This window comes from Oncorhynchus clarkii, chromosome 10, assembly GCF_045791955.1.
Source record: "Oncorhynchus clarkii lewisi isolate Uvic-CL-2024 chromosome 10, UVic_Ocla_1.0, whole genome shotgun sequence".
Lineage (NCBI taxonomy): Eukaryota > Metazoa > Chordata > Actinopteri > Salmoniformes > Salmonidae > Oncorhynchus > Oncorhynchus clarkii.
The window spans coordinates 32,093,942-32,112,599 of record NC_092156.1 but is presented as its reverse complement, the minus strand read 5'-3'; the positions used below and the strand labels follow the sequence as shown (position 1 = coordinate 32,112,599).

At 45.5% G+C, this 18,658-nt stretch overlaps 1 protein-coding gene across 2 annotated transcripts in view; it reads right to left on the bottom strand.

Moving 5' to 3' along the window:
• Window positions 1-18,658, bottom strand: part of LOC139418271 (UV radiation resistance-associated gene protein-like) — a 133,844-nt gene that overhangs the window by 51,513 nt on the left and 63,673 nt on the right. For both annotated transcript variants that reach the window (XM_071167604.1, XM_071167605.1), the window contains one exon: window positions 15,807-15,882. In XM_071167604.1, the coding sequence (XP_071023705.1) occupies window positions 15,807-15,882 (76 nt within the window). The remainder of the gene's footprint in view (window positions 1-15,806; window positions 15,883-18,658) is intronic.

The window sequence follows — 18,658 nt, the reverse complement described above, 5'->3', positions numbered from 1 at the left end:
CACATCACTGCACTCTATACTCCTCTGTAAACTGGTCATCTCTGTACAACCGTTGCAAGACTCACTGGTTGATGCTTATTTATAAAACCCTCTTAGGCCTCACTCCCCCCTATCTGAGATATCTACTGCAGCCCTCCTCCCCCACATTCAACACAATTTCTGCCAGTCACATTCTGTTAATGGTCCCCAAAGCACACACATTCCTGGGTCTCTTGTCTTTTCAGTTCTCTGCAGCTAGCGACTGGAACGAGCTGCAACAAACACTCAAACTGGACAGTTATCTCAATCTCTTCATTCAAAGACTCAATCATGGACATTCTTACTGACAGTTGTGGCTGCTTTGCGTGATGTATTGTTGTCTCTACATTCTTGCCCTTTGTACTGTTGTCTGTGCCCAGTAATGTTTGTTCCATGTTTTGTGCTGCTACCACGTTGTGCTTCTGCCATGTTGTGTTTTTACCATGCTGTGTTGTCATGCTACCATGCTGTGTTGTCATGTGTTGCTGCCATGCTATGTTGTCTTAGGTCTCTCTTTATGTAGTGTTGTCTCTCTTGTCGTGATGTGTTTTGTCCTATATTTAATTTACTTTTAGTAGGCCATCATTGTAAATAAGAATGTGTTCTTAACTGACTTGCATAGTTAAATAAAGATTGAATAAAAATAACAAATAAATACGAGCACAGCAGTGGAGGATATCTTGACAAGGTTAGCCGCGGAGTACGGAGGCCAACACACTCTAGCTGGTGGGCTAAGTCAGCACAAGACAAGGAAGCCCGATATCCTTAGATAGAAGGGATAGGAATGGGAGAGCGGTCACACCCACAGGCTGTTGGTGACAGACTGACAGTACACACAGCTCACACAGAGTTTAGCTTACCCTACCGGGACCTGAGAAGATTCAATCCGAAAAACAGGAGTCGCGGAGCAGACAACTTGTGTGAATACGCTAAGGCAACTGCGAGAAGAAATAAGAGATCTGGAAACCCTTCCTATCAAGGGACGCTCAAACACAGAAAGTGTTTGAAAGAAAACAAATCTTATTTGAACACAGGTGTGGGGAGTTCATAAATAATGTGAGAGAGGGTTGGGACTGCTGTCAGAGTTCTCCCTCTCTGGTGCTGTTATTGCTAGACTGTTAACAATCTCTCAATCCAGCAGGCATCAACCCTCTCTCTCCCTTACCCGTTTACTTAACCCACTTACACTGCCAAAAACAATTTCTTGCTTGAAATGTGACAAATAAAGTTGACTAATGAAGTGCTTTTTACTGTTTGAGAAGTTAGAGAGATCCCCTTTAAAGTGGCAGCTTAATGCCATTACAATGTAAACCACATTGTCAGAGGCAGGGGTGTGGAACGGGCTTCGTATTAGATGTAAAGGGCCTATTACCCAGGCAGTTATTCCTCCACATGTGGCCATATGGGACTTTGCTTTGAGCATCGCAGCTATTCTTCACCACCAGGCTAAAACAAAAACAGACACATGTTTATGACCCTTCCTGCGGTCTCAAAGAGAACTTGACTTGCTCCCTCCCTCCTCAGAGGGACTTGCAGGGGGGGAATGTAAAGTGTAGTACATTGAGAAGCTGCATCTCTGGGCGTGTCTGTCCCATCCATTATGCCACAGGTTTACCACATCAATCCCGGTGAAATTGAAAACCGATGTTGCCTTTGTGGAGGAAGAGTAGATCGGCGAGCGTGTGAGTGGCAGCAGGCAGTTTGGTTTGGGAAGCTGATCAACTCCAGGTCCTGCTATCCCTCTTGATGAGGTATGTAATGTGGGTGGGGATGGGATCGGGGTCAGGTAAACAAACAGGGTGTTGCTGCCCTGGTTTGGGAGGACACAGAAACCTGTGTGACGTTTTGCGGAGGCAGATGAGCAGAGCAAAAGAAAGAGTGCAGACTGACGCGATATCTTGGATTCTTCAGAACCCTGGACAGACCAGGCTGTGGGGTTGAGTCACGGATCACAAGTCTCTGCACTCCCCAGAAGAAGCAGTCCTCTCCATAGGAATGAATGGAATTCAACAGTATTTCAATTAAATGTTTCAAGGACAAAGTTACATGTATTTAAGTGTTTTTGTTGTTGTTGTAGTGTGGACAGTAACATTAAAAAAGTATAATATAAGGAAAATGTTTTAATATATTTTTTCATTTAAATTGTTTATGTTTAGCTCACATAATATAATTTAAAAGTATGCATTAAGAGATCTGCACTAGAATAAATGTGGCAAAAAAAAACAAATATAAAACAAATAATAAATGCATATCTATAGCTTCCAAATATTTTTTTAAATGTGTGGGGAGTGCCTTCAAAACAGCGCCCCCTGTGAATATAAATAATTGGATACAGACAGTACATGACATACTGTTGTTATTCTGGAGCCTTGTAGGTTGAACGATGACTGACCAAGGGTAAACACACAAGTGTTTAGGGAAATGCCAACATGCGTCCATGGAAAACCTAAAGTAACGTCCAGTTCTATCCTCTTCATTTCAGTAATAAATCATTGCCAGCTTATTCAGGTCACAAAGCCCCATTGTCGGCTGAAATCCATCCAGAAAATAGAAAATAACCAACCAAGGAAATAAGGTAATAGCTGGAGATAATTTTGACGGGGCGTTGTGAACATTCAGTCAGAGTTACACATGCTATGCAGCTCTGACTGGGTTCGAAAGAGAGGGAAAGCAGCCAATACGGAGGAGGGGTCTGGGTAGTGTTCTAACTCTGTAGCACGATGCCCTGAGTAGTGCTAATATGGTTTCTATCCACAGCGAACATCATCAAGTGAGACAAACACAGAAGGATATCCTGCCAAGCAGTTCTCACACCACTCCTGTTGGGGTTCAAAAGGAGCTTTGTCAGAACGGTGAGGAGCGGATGTTATGTAAAGGAGAGAAAGACTCAAATACTAAGCATGGAGAATAGAAGAGATGGAAAAGAGGGAGTAGGTGATGGTGGAACAAGGAGGGTGGAGAGAGAGTGTGAGGGGAAGGGAAAGAGACAGAGTTGTAACACTGATGCATTCTATACATGGATGGCAAGGATACGTAAACAAATAAACCACCAAAAATAGCTGACGGCATCTCCACCACTCCACATCATTATTATCATCGTCATAATCATTGGTTAAGATCACTCTCCAATCAGACATCCTGCCAGCCAAGCTAGAACACCTTCTGCCTTCTTTTCCAACCGCTGGACTCCACCAATAACAATTATCTTTATTATTGTCATTCATTCGTTAAGATCACTCTCCAATCATGCTAGAACACCTGCCTTTTCCAACCGCTTGGCTCCAGCAATAAAAGCTAGCTACGTCCCAGCTCATGCTCCTGTTCCTGCATGCTGGCAGCCCAGCCAGGCACCTCCACTAACCACAGTGGCTCCCTCATGAGTCAAAGCCTTGTTGTATGGAGCCACCACTCTCTCTCAATGGCTGGTGCATTCCTTTGATGTGCTCCAGACCACCAGTATGGCCAGAGGCACCGCCAAGGGTGCATTGTGGGTAATGAGGTTGTGCTCAGCCAGAGACCTGGAAGCTGGAGTTTGGAGGTTGACAGAGCCATGCAAGTGGAAGGTTTTCCCCATGGACCTCGTTGCTGGGCATGGTGGTGTGCCCATGCCTTCTGCCCCCCCCCCCCCCCCCCCCCTTCCGTCAGCTAGCTCAAGGTTGGTCTCGTTTTAATTCCCATGCAACACAGAGCATCCTGCTCCCAGACCAGGCAAATACAATACCCCTGGCTTAGTGACTCAGAGCTAATTGTTGTGCCTCCCAACCCCCTCACCAACCTACCCCTACTCTCGTTCCCCCACCCTTCAACCTTCATATAGCGTCTTTTGGAGTCTAATCAGGCCCACATGCCTGTTTCACAAAAGAGCGTATGGATAACAGGGAGGAGAGAGCGAGATAGATAGAGCGATCGAGAACACAGCAGCATGGCAGAGATCCAGCTTTCACAGTCTCACTTGGCTAATTTGTCTGTGTGAAACCCAGGATCTGAGGGTTTAGTGATTCTGCCCCCTGCAAAGAGACTTTCAACACCTGTGGCCTCCTACTTAAGATACAGTAACGTTATATAACACCTGTTACCATTTCAATATAAAGTATGCTCCAGCTTCTGGCACAGAGTGGGGTGCTCCCTCACTTCATTACGTAGTTCACTCATTCAAAGGGGCTAGAAAAGGACAGGCCCCTCCGTGAGAAGCACAGGGCATTAGCAACGCTTAAATCATGTTACTGGGGTGCAAATAGGGACCAAAGTGCAAAGATGCATGTTAACAAACTTTCAAATGTCTCCATTTCAAATCCTAGTATCCATTTGGGAGTCGTTTGTGTTGCAATGCCATTTGCAGACCGCACAAGGAAGGAAAAAGGAGGGCAAACAGGGTTCTGTCCAAGTAACAAGATGGCGTTGACAGACACGGTGGCCCTGTTTCACGCTTCTAGTCAACTTTGCAATATTTTGTTTTTTTTGTTATTATTTATATTTTATTCTCAGAATGTTTATTGTATTATCTAAAGGCGTGAATAAGAATATGTACATATAAATATATGGATGAGCGATGGCCGAGCGGCATAGGCAAGGTGCAATAGATGGCATAAGGTACAGTATATACATATGAGATGAGTAGTGTGAGATATATTAACGTTATTAAAGTGGCACCGTATAAAGTGACTACTGATCCATTAATTAAAGTGGCCAGTGATTTGAGTCTATGTAGGTAGCAGCCTTTCTGAGTTAGTGATTGCTGTTAAGCAGTCTGATGGCCTTGAGATAGACTGAAAAACAGCTTCTATCGGTCCCGGCTTAGGTGGTTGTTGTCCTTGATATTTTTGGCCTTCATGTGACATCAGGTGCTGTAGGTGTCTTGGAGGGCAGGTAGTTTGCCCCCGGTGATGCGTTGTGCAGACCGCACCACCCTCTGGAGAGCCTTGTGGTTGAGGGCTGTGCAGTTCCAGCCTGTGATATAGCCCGACAGGATGCTCTCGTTTGGGCATCTGTAGAAGTTTGTCAGGGTTTTCGGTGACAAGCTACATTTCTTCAGCCTCCTGAGGTTGAAGAGGCGTTGTTGCACCTTCACCACACTGTCTGTGTGGGTGGACCATTTTAATTTCTCCGTGATGTGTACGCTGAGGAACTTAAAACTTTCCACCTTCTCCATTACTGTCCTGTCGATGTGGATAGGGGGGTGCTCCCTCGTCTGTTTCCTGAAGCCCCCGATCATCTCCTTTGTTTTGTTGACGTTGAGTCAGAGGTCGTTTTCCTGACACCACACTCCGAGTGCCCTCACCTCCATGTAGGCAGTCTCGTCATTGGTAATCAAGCCCACTACAGTTGTGTCTTCTGTAACCTTGATGATTGAGTTGGAGGCGTGCATGGCCATGCAGTCGTGGGTGAACAGGGAGAACAGGAGGGGGCTGAGCCCACATCCTTGTGGGGTCTCAGTGTTGAGGGTCAGGGAAGTGGCAATGTTGTTTCCTACCTTCACCACCTGGTGGGCGGCCTGTCAAAGTCCAGGACCCAATTGCACAGGGTGGGGTTGAGACCCAGGGCCTCCAGTTTGATGATAAGCTTGGAGGGTACTATGGTGTTGAACGCTGAGCTGTAGTCAATAAACAGCATTCTTACATTGGTTTAATTCTTGTCCAGATGGGATAGGGCAGTGTGATGGCGATTGCATCGACTGTGGATCTGTTGGGGCGGTATGCAAACTGAAGTGGGTCTAGGGTGGCAGGTAAGGTGGAGGTAATATGATCCTTGACTAGTCTCTCAAAGCACTTCATGATGACAAAAGTGAGTGCTACAGGACGGTAGTCATTTCGTTCAGTTATCTTTGCCTTCTTGGGTACAGGAACAATGTTGGCCATCTTGAAGCATGTGGCGACAGCAGACCGGGATAGGGAGCGATTGAATATGTCCATAAACACAACAGCCAGCTGGTCTGCACATGCTCTGAGGACGTGGCTATGGATGCCGTCTGAGCCAGCAGCCTAGCGGGGGTTAACACGTTTAAATGTCGGCCACGGAGAAGGAGAGGGGGCTGCAGTCCTTGTTAGTGGGCAACAACGGTGGCACTCTATTATCCTCAAAGCGGGCAAAGACGGTGTTTAGTTTGTCTGGAAGTGTGACGAAGGTGTCCGTGACATGGCTGGTTTCTTTTTGTAGTCCGTGGTTGCCTGTAGACTCTGCCACGTCTTGTGTCTGAGCCGTTGAATTGCGACTCCACTTTGTCCCTATACCAACATTTTGCTTGTTTGATTGCCTTGCGGAGGGAATAACTACACTTTTTATATTCAGCCATATTCACATATCTCTTTCCATGGTTAAATTATGTGGTTCGCATTTTCAGTTTTGTGCGAATGCCGCCATCGATCTACGGTTTCTGGTTAGGGTAGGTTTTAATAGTCACAGTGGGTACAACATCTCCAATGCACGGCATAATAAACTCACTCACAGAGTCAGCGTATAAATAGATGTTGTTCTCTGAGGCTGCACGGAACATTTCCCAGTCCGTGTGATCAAAACAATCTTGAAACGTGGATTCCAAAAGGTCAGACCAATGTTGAATAATTCTAGTCACGGGTATATCCTGTTTGAGTTTCTGCCTTTAAGACGGTAGGAGGAAGATGGAGTCGTGGTCGGATTTACAGAAGGGAGGGCCTTGTATGCATTGCAGAAGTTAGATAAGCAGTGATCGAGGGTATTACCCACACAAGTACTGCAATCAATATGCTGATAGAATTTAGGTAGCCTTTCTCTCAAATGTGCTCTGTTAAAATCCCCAGCTACAATAAATGCAGCCTCATGATATATGGTTTCCAGTTTACATAGAGTCCAGTGAAGATCCTTGAGGGCCGTTGTGGTGTCTGCTTGTGGGAGTATAAACACAGCTCTGACGATAACTGACGAGAACTCTCTTGGGAGATAATATGGCCGGCATTTGATTGTATGGAATTCTAGGTCAGGTGAGCAGAAGAACTTAAGTTCCTGTATGTTGTTATGATTACACCATGAGTTGTTAATCATGAAGCATACACCCCCACCCTTCTTCCCAGAGAGGTGTTTCTCTGTCGGCCTCGATGCATGAAGAAGCCTGCTGGCTGAACCGACTCCGACAACAGATTCCGAGAGAGTCCTGTTTCTGTGAAACAGAGAATGTTACAATCTCTGTCTCTCTGGAAGGCAACACTTGCTCGAATTTCATCTACCTTGTTGTCAAGAGACTGGACATTGGCGAGTAGGTTGAGTCGCTCTTATATCCAATAGTTCTTCCTGGCTGTATGTAATAAGAATAAAGATTTTCTGGGGTAACAATGTCAAAAATAATTCATAAAAAAACGAAATACTGCATAGATTCCTGAGGACTCGAAGCGAGGCGACCATCTCTGACGGCGCCATATTGTACACTCTCTCCCTTGCGCGGATAGGAAGAAAGAACTCACCAGGAAACAGGAGGGGTTTGTTTCATGATTAACAACTCATGGTGTGATTGTGTTAACGTACAGGAATTGAAGTCATTTTGTATTCTGATCTGGAATACCTCATCATCAAAAAGCTTAGAGAATGTTCTTTGGTCATTGTCACTGCCGTGTATATTCCCCCCAAGCCAACTCCACGACGACTCTCAAAGACTTTCAGTATGTGCAAACTGGAAACAGCATATCCAGAGGCCGCATTTATTGAAGCTGGGAACTTTAATAAAAGAAAATCTGAGAAAAACACTGTCAAAATTATATCAACTCATCTCCTGCGCTATGTGCAACACGGACCATGGATCATTGCTACGCTAACAGGATGGCTTCATGGCCCTCCTCCTTTCGGCAAACCTTATCACGCCTCCATTCTGCTCCGCCCCATCTATAGGCAAAGACTTAAACAGGAAGTTCCTGGGGTTAAATTAAGACTGTTCAACATTGGTCTGACCAATCGGATTGTTTTGATCACGTGGACTGTGAAATGTTCTGGATCGCCTCTGAGAATAGTATTGACGTATACACACACGGACTAGGTGACTGGGTTATTCAGGAAGTGCATAGAGGATGTTGTTCCCACCGTGACGATTAGAATTTATATAAACAGAAACTTTGACGGTAGCATTTGTACAAAACTGAAAGCACGAACCACCACATTTAAGCTGACAAGGAACATGGACATGTACAGTCTAGCTATGACCTCCATAAGGCAATCAAACAGGCAGAATTACAGCACATGGACAAAGTGGAGTCGCAATTCAACGGCTGAGACACGAGACATGTGCCAGGGATTCCAGACAATCACAGATTACAAAGGGAAAGGCTGCAACGTCGTGGACACCGACGCCTCGCTCCCGGATGAGCTAAACACCTTTGCCCGCTTCTAGGAAAACACTGAGCCTCCAACACAGGCCCCAGAAGCTCACAGGAACTGTGTGCTCTCGAGCTCCGTGGCCGCCGTAAGTAATTTAAGTGTGTTAACCCCGACAAGGCTGCCGGCCCAGATGGCATCTCAAGTCACATCCTTATAGCATGTGCAGACCAGCTGGCTGGAATGTTTACGGACATATTCAATCTTTCCAAACTCTCTGTTGTTCCCACTTGCTTCAAGAGGTCCACAACCGACAACCTGAAATGGTCCCTTCACACAGATAGCGTGGTCAAGGCACCCCAACAGCGGCTCTTCAACCTCAGGAGGCTGAATAAATTCACCTTGGCCCCTAAGACCCTCACAAACTTCTAAAGACGCACAATTGATAGCATTCTGTCGGGCTGCATCACCGCCTGGTATGGCATTTGCATCGTCCGCAACTGCAGGGCTCTCCAGAGGGTGGTGCGGTCAGCCAAATGCTTCATTGGGGGTACACTGCCTGCCTTATAGGACATCTACAGCACCCGGTGTCACAGGAAGGCCAAGAAGATCATCCAGGACCTCATTCACCCGAGCCACGGCCTGTTCAGCCCGCAATCATCTAGAATGCGGAGAAAGTACAGGTGCATCAAAGCTGGGACCAATAAACTGAGACATTTGTATTGCTTTTAATCTTTTTAAATGAATATCTTATTAACACTGTTCTAGCTAGCTATTTGTGTAGGTAGCTATCAAGTAAACCCAATGATAATAATTACATACAAACAGCACTAGTCAAGTGTGTCAGGGCAACAGAACAACAGATGAACAGCTTCCATCCCCAGGCCAACAGACTGTTAAACAGTCACGCTAGCTGGCCTCTGCCCAGTACCCGGCCATGAACCTTAGTGACAGTTACTAGTCAACACCCGGTACTGCACCTTAAAGACTGCTGCCCTATTTACATGGCGCATCATTGAACACTGTTCACTTTAATCAAGTTCACCCACTTTTTATGTATATACTGCATTCCAGTCAAGCCTCATCCTATATAACTACTGCTGTACACACCTTTTCTATTCATATACTCTCTATACACACTATGTATATATATTTATATTCCAGTCTCTGACATTGCTTGTTCTGATATTTCTTAATAAAATAAATGTATTATGTGTGTATTGTTTTATATTGCCAGGTATTACGGTACTGTTGGAGCTAGAAACAAAAGTAGTTTTTCGCTGCACTTGCTAATCTGTGTACGCAACTGTCTTGTCAGACAAAGGAAGCTGAAAGGGAGCCCTTATTGACACCTGACACCCAATGCACCCCACTATACACAAACACACACCCTGCCCTCCTGACATAAAAACAACATATTCCCAGGCTGCCACTTCAAAGCTGGCCCTCCTGCTGCGCCCTGATCCCTCGCAAGCTTCGCCATATCACTTTCTACGCCAGCCAACTTAATAAAAGATGGAAGTATAATACAGAAAAAATAAAAAAATAAATCGGCCTAGATGGAATTTTCCATTCCTCTCAAAAATTTAACAAAAAGCTGTTGCGCAGCAACTCAATGTATACGAAATGCTTCAGTCTGGTTATAGACCCCATCATAGCACTGAGACTGCACTTGTGAAGGTGGTAAATTATCTTTTAATGGCGTCAGACCGAGGCTCTGCATCTGTCCTCGTGCTCCTTGACCGATCACCACATTCTTTTGGAGAGATTGGAAACCTAAATTGGTTTACACAAACAAGTTCTAGCCTGATTTAGATCTTATCTGTCGGAAAGTTTGTCTCTGTGAATGGTTTGTCCTCTGACAAATCAACTGTATATGTCGGTGTTCCTCAAGGTTCTGTTTTAGGACCACTATTGTTTTCACTTTATATTTTACCTCTTGGGGATGTCATTCGAAAACATAATGTTAACTTTCACTGCTATGCGGATGACACACAGCTGTACATTTCAATGAAACATGGTGAAGCCCCAAAATTGCCCTCGCTAGAAGCCTGTGTTTCAGACATAAGGAAGTGGATGGCTGCAAACGTTCTACTTTTAAACGCGGACAAAACAGAGATGGTGTTCTAGGTCCCAAGAAACAAAGACATCTTCTGTTGAATCTGACAATTACTCTTGATGGTTGTACAGTCGTCTCAAATAAAACTGTGAAGGACCTCGGCGTTACTCTGGACCCTGATCTCTCTTTTGACGACCATATCAAGACTGTTTCAAGGACAGCTTTTTTCCATCTACGTAACATTGCAAAAATCAGAAACCTTCTGTCCAAAAATGATACAGAAAAATGAATCCATGCATTTTTTACTTCTAACTTAGACTACTGCAATGCTCTACATTCCGGCTACCCGGATAAAGCACTAAATAAACTTCAGTTAGTGCTAAATACAGCTGCTAGAATCTTGACTAGTACCAATTTCTTTTTATCATATTACTCCAGTGCTAGCCTCCCTAAACTGGCTTCCTGTTAAGGTAAGGGCTGATTTCAAGGTTTTACTGCTAACCTACAAAGCATTACATGGGCTTGCTCCTACCTATCTCTCTGATTTGGTCCTGCCGTACATACCTACACGTACGCTACGGTCACAAAACGCAGGCCTCCTAATTGTCGCTGGAATTTCTAAGCAAACAGCTGGAGGCAGGGCTTTCTCCTATAGAGCTCCATTTTTATGGAATGGTCTGCCTACCCGTGTGAGAGACGCAGACTCTGTCTTAACCTTTAAGTCTTTACTGAAGACTCATCTCTTCAGTAGGTCATATGATTGAGTGTAGTCTGGCCCAGGAGTGTGAAGGTGAACGGAAAGGCTCTGGAGCAACGAACCGCCCTTGCTGTCTCTGCCTGGCCATTTTCACTCTCTCCACTGGGATTCTCTGCCTCTAACCCTATTACAGGGGCTGAGTCACTGGCTTACTGGTGCTCTTCCATGCCGTCCCTGGGAGGGGTGCGTCACTTGAGTGGGTTGAGTCACTGACGTGATCTATCTATCTGGGTTGGCGCCCCCCCTTGGGTTGTGCCGTGGCAGAGATCTTTGTGGGCTATACTCGGCCTTGTCTCAGGATGGTAAGTTGGTGGTTGAAGATATCCCTCTAGTGGTGTGGGGGCTGTGCTTTGGCAAAGTGGGTGGGGTTATATCCTTCCTGTTTGGCCCTGTCCGGGGATATTATCGGATGGGGCCACAGTGTCTCCTTACCCCTCCTGTCTCAGCCTCCAGTATTTATGCTGGATTAGTTTGTGTGTCAGTTTGTTATATCTGGAGTACTTCTCCTGTCTTTTCGGGTGTCCTGTGTGAATTTAAGTATGCTCTCTCTAATTCTCTCTTTCTTTCTCTCTCTCTCTCTCGGAGGACCTGAGCCCTAGGACCATGCCTCAGGACTACCTGGCATGATGACTCCTTGCTGTCCCCAGTCCACCTGGCCGTGCTGCTGCTCCAGTTTCAACTGTTCTGCCTGCGACTATGGAACCCTGACCTGTTCACCGGACATGCTACCCGTCCCAGACCTTCTGTTTTCAACTCTCTAGAGACAGCAGGAGTGGTAGAGATACTCTTAATGATCGGCTATGAAAAGCCAACTGACATTTACTCCTGAGGTGCTGACTTGCTGCACCCTCGACCACTACTGTGATTATTATTATTTGACCATGCTGGTCATTTATGAACATTTGAACATCTTGGCCATGTTCTGTTATAATCTCCACCCGGCACAGCCAGAAGAGGACTGGCCACCCCTCATAGCCTGGTTCCTCTCTAGGTTTCTTCCTAGGTTTTGGCCTTTCTAGGGAGTTGTTCCTAGCCACCGTGCTTCTACACCTGCATTGCTTGCTGTTTGGGGTTTTAGGCTGGGTTTCTGTACAGCACTTTGAGATATCAGCTGATGTAAGAAGGGCTATATAAATACATTTGATTTGATAATGTCGCACATCCACCACTGGCCCAGTGTGTGTGTGTCGCTGTGTAACCAGAGTTGTGCTTTGTGACAGCAGCCAGATGCTACACACCGTGGCAGCTCAACCCCGACCGGGAGCACATTAAATCCCTAGAGAGAAAAACGTAAAAAAAAAACAAACAATAATAACAACCGGCCTACGAAGCAACGTAAAGCGCTGGCTTTATTGGTAAATGATATTAGTGAGTGGAAAAGCTAGTCTCGGTGTTTCTAATACGGTTGGGGGGGGGGGGGGGGGAGGGGTCATGAAAGCAGCCATTTCCTAATAAAGACTTCAGTGTATTAAGAACCATACCGTTGTCTCTAACGTCACTGGGACGCAAACCAGATCTCCCAGATAAAGTGGTCTGAAATGGTCAGGGTTGGGGGAAACCCATATCCACTTTAAAAAGGAAAAAATTACATGCAGAGGGTGGGTTCCGTTAGATCTACTATGATATGTTTACAACTTTCACTGCTCTGGAACCATTGTCAGCTGCAGGGAGCTGATCCATGCGGTGCACTTATGTTGATTTTGAGACGGCCCAGTAACTCATCCTAAACATCGCTCCAGTCACATATGGAGTTCATAAGATGCAGGTGGTGAGGGAAGGCAACAACACATACACCACACTGACCCTTAAGACGGGGGCCCCTCAGGGGTGCGTGCTTAGTCCCCTCCTGTACTCCTTGTTCACCCACGACTACAACACCATCATTAAGTTTGCTGACGACACGACGTTGTTTGGCCTGATCACCAACGACGAGGGAGGAAGTCAGTGACCTGGCAACAACCTCTCCCTCAACGTCAGCAAGACAAAGGAGCTGATCGTGGACTACAGGAAACGGAGGGCTGAGCATGCCCCCCATTCACATCGACGGGGCTGTAGTGGAGAGGGCTTCAAGTTTCTCGTTTTCCACATCACTAATACACTGACTACACCGCTTGCGTCGCAAAATACATTTAGGAATCTATGGTATTCAATTATTGCACCCACACTGCTCACGCGAGCCAACGAACGTCAGCGTTGCCACGGGCTAAAATAGAAGTCATTCCTATTTCTGACGAAGATCGCTCTGCAAGTCCTGCGTCTCCCATCTCCTCATTGGTTTATAGAAGCAGGTACCCACGTGCCATCTCCTCATTGGTTATACCCACATGGGTGATTAAAAGACTAACAGTTTTGCCGGTTGTCGTGGTAATACTATGAAAGTGTAGATGCCAATCACCATATAAGTTCAAAGATGAAAAAGCCTGGAAGGAGGAAAGATGACTAGAAACGATTCGGTTGTGTGGATTAATTGTCGGAGTAGAGGACCTTGTGCATTTTAGGTAAAATAACAACTCAATGTTTATATCCCAGGACAAGTTAGCTAGCAACAGCAAGTTAGCTAAATAGGACAAATTAGCTAGCAAGTGCAAGCTAACTAGCTAAATTGCCATACATGTTTAATGCTTTTCGACCTGTCCCCAAATTAATGTCATTGATTCAGAGTTTGTTTTGATATTTTAACCTGCGTGTCGTGATCGCGTTTCGAGTAGGGGGACAAAATAAATGTATGCACGATAGCGCACGCGCGCAGCCAGTTTGGGTTCCATGTAAGGAATTATGTAATCATGGTCTAAACAAGTCGTGAAGGCACAACAACGCATCTTCCCCCTCAGGAGGCTGAAATCTGAAATCTGTCATGGGCGCTGAGATACTCAAAACGTTATACAGCTGCACCATTGAGAGCATATTGACTGGCTGCATCACCACTTGGTATGGCAACTGCTTGGCATCCAACCGCAAGGCACTACAGAGGGTGCATATCTCCCAGTACATCACTGGGGCCGAGCTCCCTGCCATCCAGGACCTCTATACCAGGTGGTGTCAGAGGAACACCCTAAAAATTGTCTGACTTAAGTCACCCAAGTCATAGACTGTTCGCACGGCAAGTGGTAACGATGCAGCAAGTCTGGAATCAACAGGATCCTGAACTACTTCTACCCCCAAGCATAAGACTAATAAATATTTAACTAGTTAACCAAATAAAGTAGCTACCAGGACGAGCTGCATTGACCCTTTTTGCATTAATTATTGACTAATCACATACACTGCTGCTACTGTTCATCTATCCTGTTGCCTAGTCACTTCATTCCTACCTATATGTACATATCTGCCTCAATTACCCCGTACCCCTGCACATGGACTTGTTACTAGTACACTGTTTTTTAAGCCAAGTTACCATTACTCATTGCATTTATTTCTAGTGTTATAATTGAAAGATAACCTATTTTTTCCCCTCTCTGCATTGTTGGGAAGGGCCTGTATGGAAGCATTTCACTGTTAGTCTACACCTGTTGTTTACAAAGCATGTGACAAATTAGATTTTGAGATACTGGACTGAGAAAAACGCATGACCTCACCATTATCTGGCTCGCCAACCACATATACATGCACGCACATAAGTGCCATCGTACAGTACGTACAGTACATTAATATCAATCAAATGATGCAATCCTCAACCCTTTTTTTTCAGGCTAGTATTTTAACTCTAAACTTGGCAGAGAAGCAGAAGAGACATAATATTTAGGGCAACTCACCACAGAAAAAGGTCACCAGGCTATAACTCTAAAACAAACTGGAAATAAATGAACCTTTCATGTAGAATTTAAATCATCAAAATACATCAAACATACCGTGAAAAAACAGTTTCTAGATTTCAGTTTTGTTGCATGAAGCACATACTCTAGAATTTTTCAATATAAAACACTATTTACCCGGGATCCACACATATTGTCCAAAATAAAGAGTACTGCTGATGAAGGTCATAACGTGCACCCTTTACCACTCTCCTTGGGGATTTTCAGTCTAGGCTTATTTTAATTTGCTGTCTAAAGTGTTCCCCCACATCTCTTTCTCTTTTGTTGTTGGACAAAGGCGGATGGCAGCAGTTTGGATAGCAGCTAGATAGCAGGTTGCGTCAAAGTCAAAACCTCCCAAAATGCAGTCATTTGAACCCAGCCACCTGTTGGAGTTAATTGCCCTGCCTAATAAATAGACTGGAGAGATTCGAATTCCTTCATTCTACATTCTCACCGCTGGCTTGAGAAAGAGACAGCGACAGGGAATGAAATGCAAATTTATATATTTGGTGCTAAATGATTGAGGGAGGGGGGACTCACACAGGTCAACACATTAGATTCACTTTCATCAGCCCAGACAGGGCAAGAGTTTGGCCCCTTTTCCAGAGAAGAGAAGAGTGAGTGAGTGTCTGCATGCATCCCAGTTTTTCCACATTTTTATTGAGAGTTTCCAGGCCATTCAAAGGGATAGGAACACAGGAACTCCAAGGCTCCAGTACAGATGGACATGATTGAGCCATCCAAAGCATGTGTAACAACCTGTAGACCACTGCAAACTCTAAGGCTGTTTCCCACACAATAACCTTTCAGTGCCATCAGACCACCTGACATGTTTGTCACATCTTAGCTGGGAACTAGTTGGTATGCGTATGTGTCTGACAGATATGTGAGTGGTCCATGGTCTTACCTGGGCGATGTTCTTGTTGATCAGGTAAACTCCATATTCAAACTGAAAGCGTTCTCCTCGAGGGTACAGGGGGAATCTGTGAGAGCAGGGGAAGAGAGGAAGAGGTGATGAGTGTACAGTACTGGAGCAGGTGGTTCACATTAGATTGTATTCTTTATTGGTTTAACTTTGTGAGATTCACCAACTAGACTTCTGAGCACTGTGAAGTGAATTCCTTCCCTGTTGACACTGCCATGTATTACTACAGTCCGGACCTGGCAGGGTAGTTTGGATAGAACACTTCAGCAGAAGCCGAGTGAATATAGATAAGCCTGTTCTGAGTCTATGATCACATTCACATACGGACCGCTCTCCTCCCACCCCAACCCTCATCTTGTTAAACTAAAATATCAAACAAGCTCCGAACCGTCCAGGCTGCATATTGTAGGCCCATCAAACAGCCTTCCCACCTGCTTCTACACTACAGGGAACAAAGACAGACCGACAGATGGAGAGGCTCAGTGCGATTCCATTGAGCTTTCAGGTGCCAGTCAGATGTCTAGGTAGCAGGGCAGGCAGAAACACAGTGCTGAAAACCCCTGGATTGTTTATGTGGAGATATTGGAGGGATGGCCTCAGGCCGAGCCTGCTGACACCATTAGTGACAACAACACTCTCCTCTCATTCCATTATGGCTAAAGTCAGCCTCATCCCCCATGAAGAAAGGTTCCTGTCATTATGTGCTTATGTCTGCTACCCAACTGAGAGGATGTACTGAGAGACACACCCAGGGCAGTCTTACTCTGCTTGCTCGAACACACACACACACACACACACACACATATTAACCCTGTACAACAACTGACTTCTCTTCTGCTGTCAGGCTCAGCAGTCAGTCTGGGCAGGAGGTGTGAGCGAACATCCGGCCCTCTTCCCTCCCCTCCTCATCCATATCTCATTCCTGTAAGGGGCCATGGCTGTGCCCCGTGGGGCATGTTATACTGTTAATCCTTTGTTAGAGGAGACATGCCCTCTCCCCTCTAACTCTGACCCTCAGATGCCGGAGAATCAGGGCCGAGGAGCGCAGGGCGAGAGTCGGGAACCCCTATTTATCACGCCACTGGTACATCACTGTTACAGGGCAAGGTGCATGAGGTACTGACTGTAGCCCTAACAGAGCTGCCGTAGCTAGACTATCTCTAATGCTTTAACGCTTTAGTACACACTGAAGTGTAGTCCTTATCGTCTGTCCAACCATACACACAATAAATAAAGTTTCTTGTGAGGTGCATTACATAGAAACTCTTCACCAAATAAAGTAGACACATAGACACTGTTCATTTGACAGATGGAGGGGAAACACTGTAATAGCCACACAGCCGGAGACACTTGTTCTACTCCTACATACTCTGACTAGTCAAACCCCAGAGGAAGCTGCCAGTGGTAATATCTCATGACCAGGAAATAACTAACAGAGGGAGAAATAACATCACACACACACACACTGTCATAGCAGGCATTCCAACAATCACATTCTCCTGACAACATATGATTAGTTTGCTGATGAGACGGACAGAGAGAGAGGCTGACATGCGCACACACACAGAAAAGCAAAGGCACACATGAACACACACACACACAGTTTGCCATCACGGGGAGGTGAATAATGAGTGCTGTCCAGTGGGTCTGAAATCACATTGAAGGGACTCCGGTTCACCAAACACCAGGAATTCCTCCAATACATCCAGTAAAGTGAAATATATTATAACACACCAGCAGGGGGAGGGGAAGAGGAAGTCAGAGGTGCCAAAGTGTGGGGGGATATAGGGAAGTAGAGAGAGCAGTTAGAGAAGAGACAGAGAGCAGTTAGAGAAGAGACAGAGAGCAGTTAGAGAAGAGACAGAGAGCAGTTAGAGAAGAGACAGAGAGCAGTTAGAGAAGAGAGAGAGCAGTTAGAGAAGAGACAGAGAGCAGTTAGAGAAGAGACAGGGAGCAGTTAGAGAAGAGACAGAGAGCAGTTAGAGAAGAGACAGAGAGCAGTTAGAGAAGAGACAGAGAGCAGTTAGAGAAGAGACAGAGAGCAGTTAGAGAAGAGACAGCGAGCAGTTAGAGAAGAGACAGAGAGCAGTTAGAGAAGAGACAGAGAGCAGTTAGAGAAGAGACAGGGAGCAGTTAGAGAAGAGACAGAGAGCAGTTAGAGAAGAGACAGCGAGCAGTTAGAGAAGAGACAGCGAGCAGTTAGAGAAGAGACAGCGAGCAGTTAGAGAAGAGACAGAGAGCAGTTAGAGAAGAGACAGAGTTGGAGAATAGAGGGAGAAAGAAGAGCCAAGGGATGGAGAGAGAAGGAGAAGAAAGGGAAGAAAGAGAGAGAAAAGAGGGGAGTTCGAGTGGAAAGCAGTGATTTTTATCACTGGGCCGGTCTTGTCTTGGAATCTGTGATAAAACAATCTGTTACACAAGCGGGATGAAGTGGATCCCCATCAGCCTTTGAGCAGCTCTCCAGCCCTTCATCCATCCACAGGCCAGAACACACACACACCTCCCCTTTCTTGGTTCAATTATAATTCCTCTCTCATCAGACAAACGCACACAGACATGCACACACACACATGCATGCATACACAAATGTATGCGTACACACGCACCCGCCACAGGTTTCCTTTCCTTCATTAAAACAGATCTATTACTACCATGTCCCGACCCTCTAACACACCCCTCCTCTGGCAGCTCTGTTGAACGCCATCTCTTTGCACATGGCAAACTAAATATGACACTAACAGGCACAATGACCAACACTGTCTTTGACATCTACCTAAAAAAAATAAAAAAAAATATATACAGTGGGGCAAAAAAGCACTTAGTCAGCCACCAAT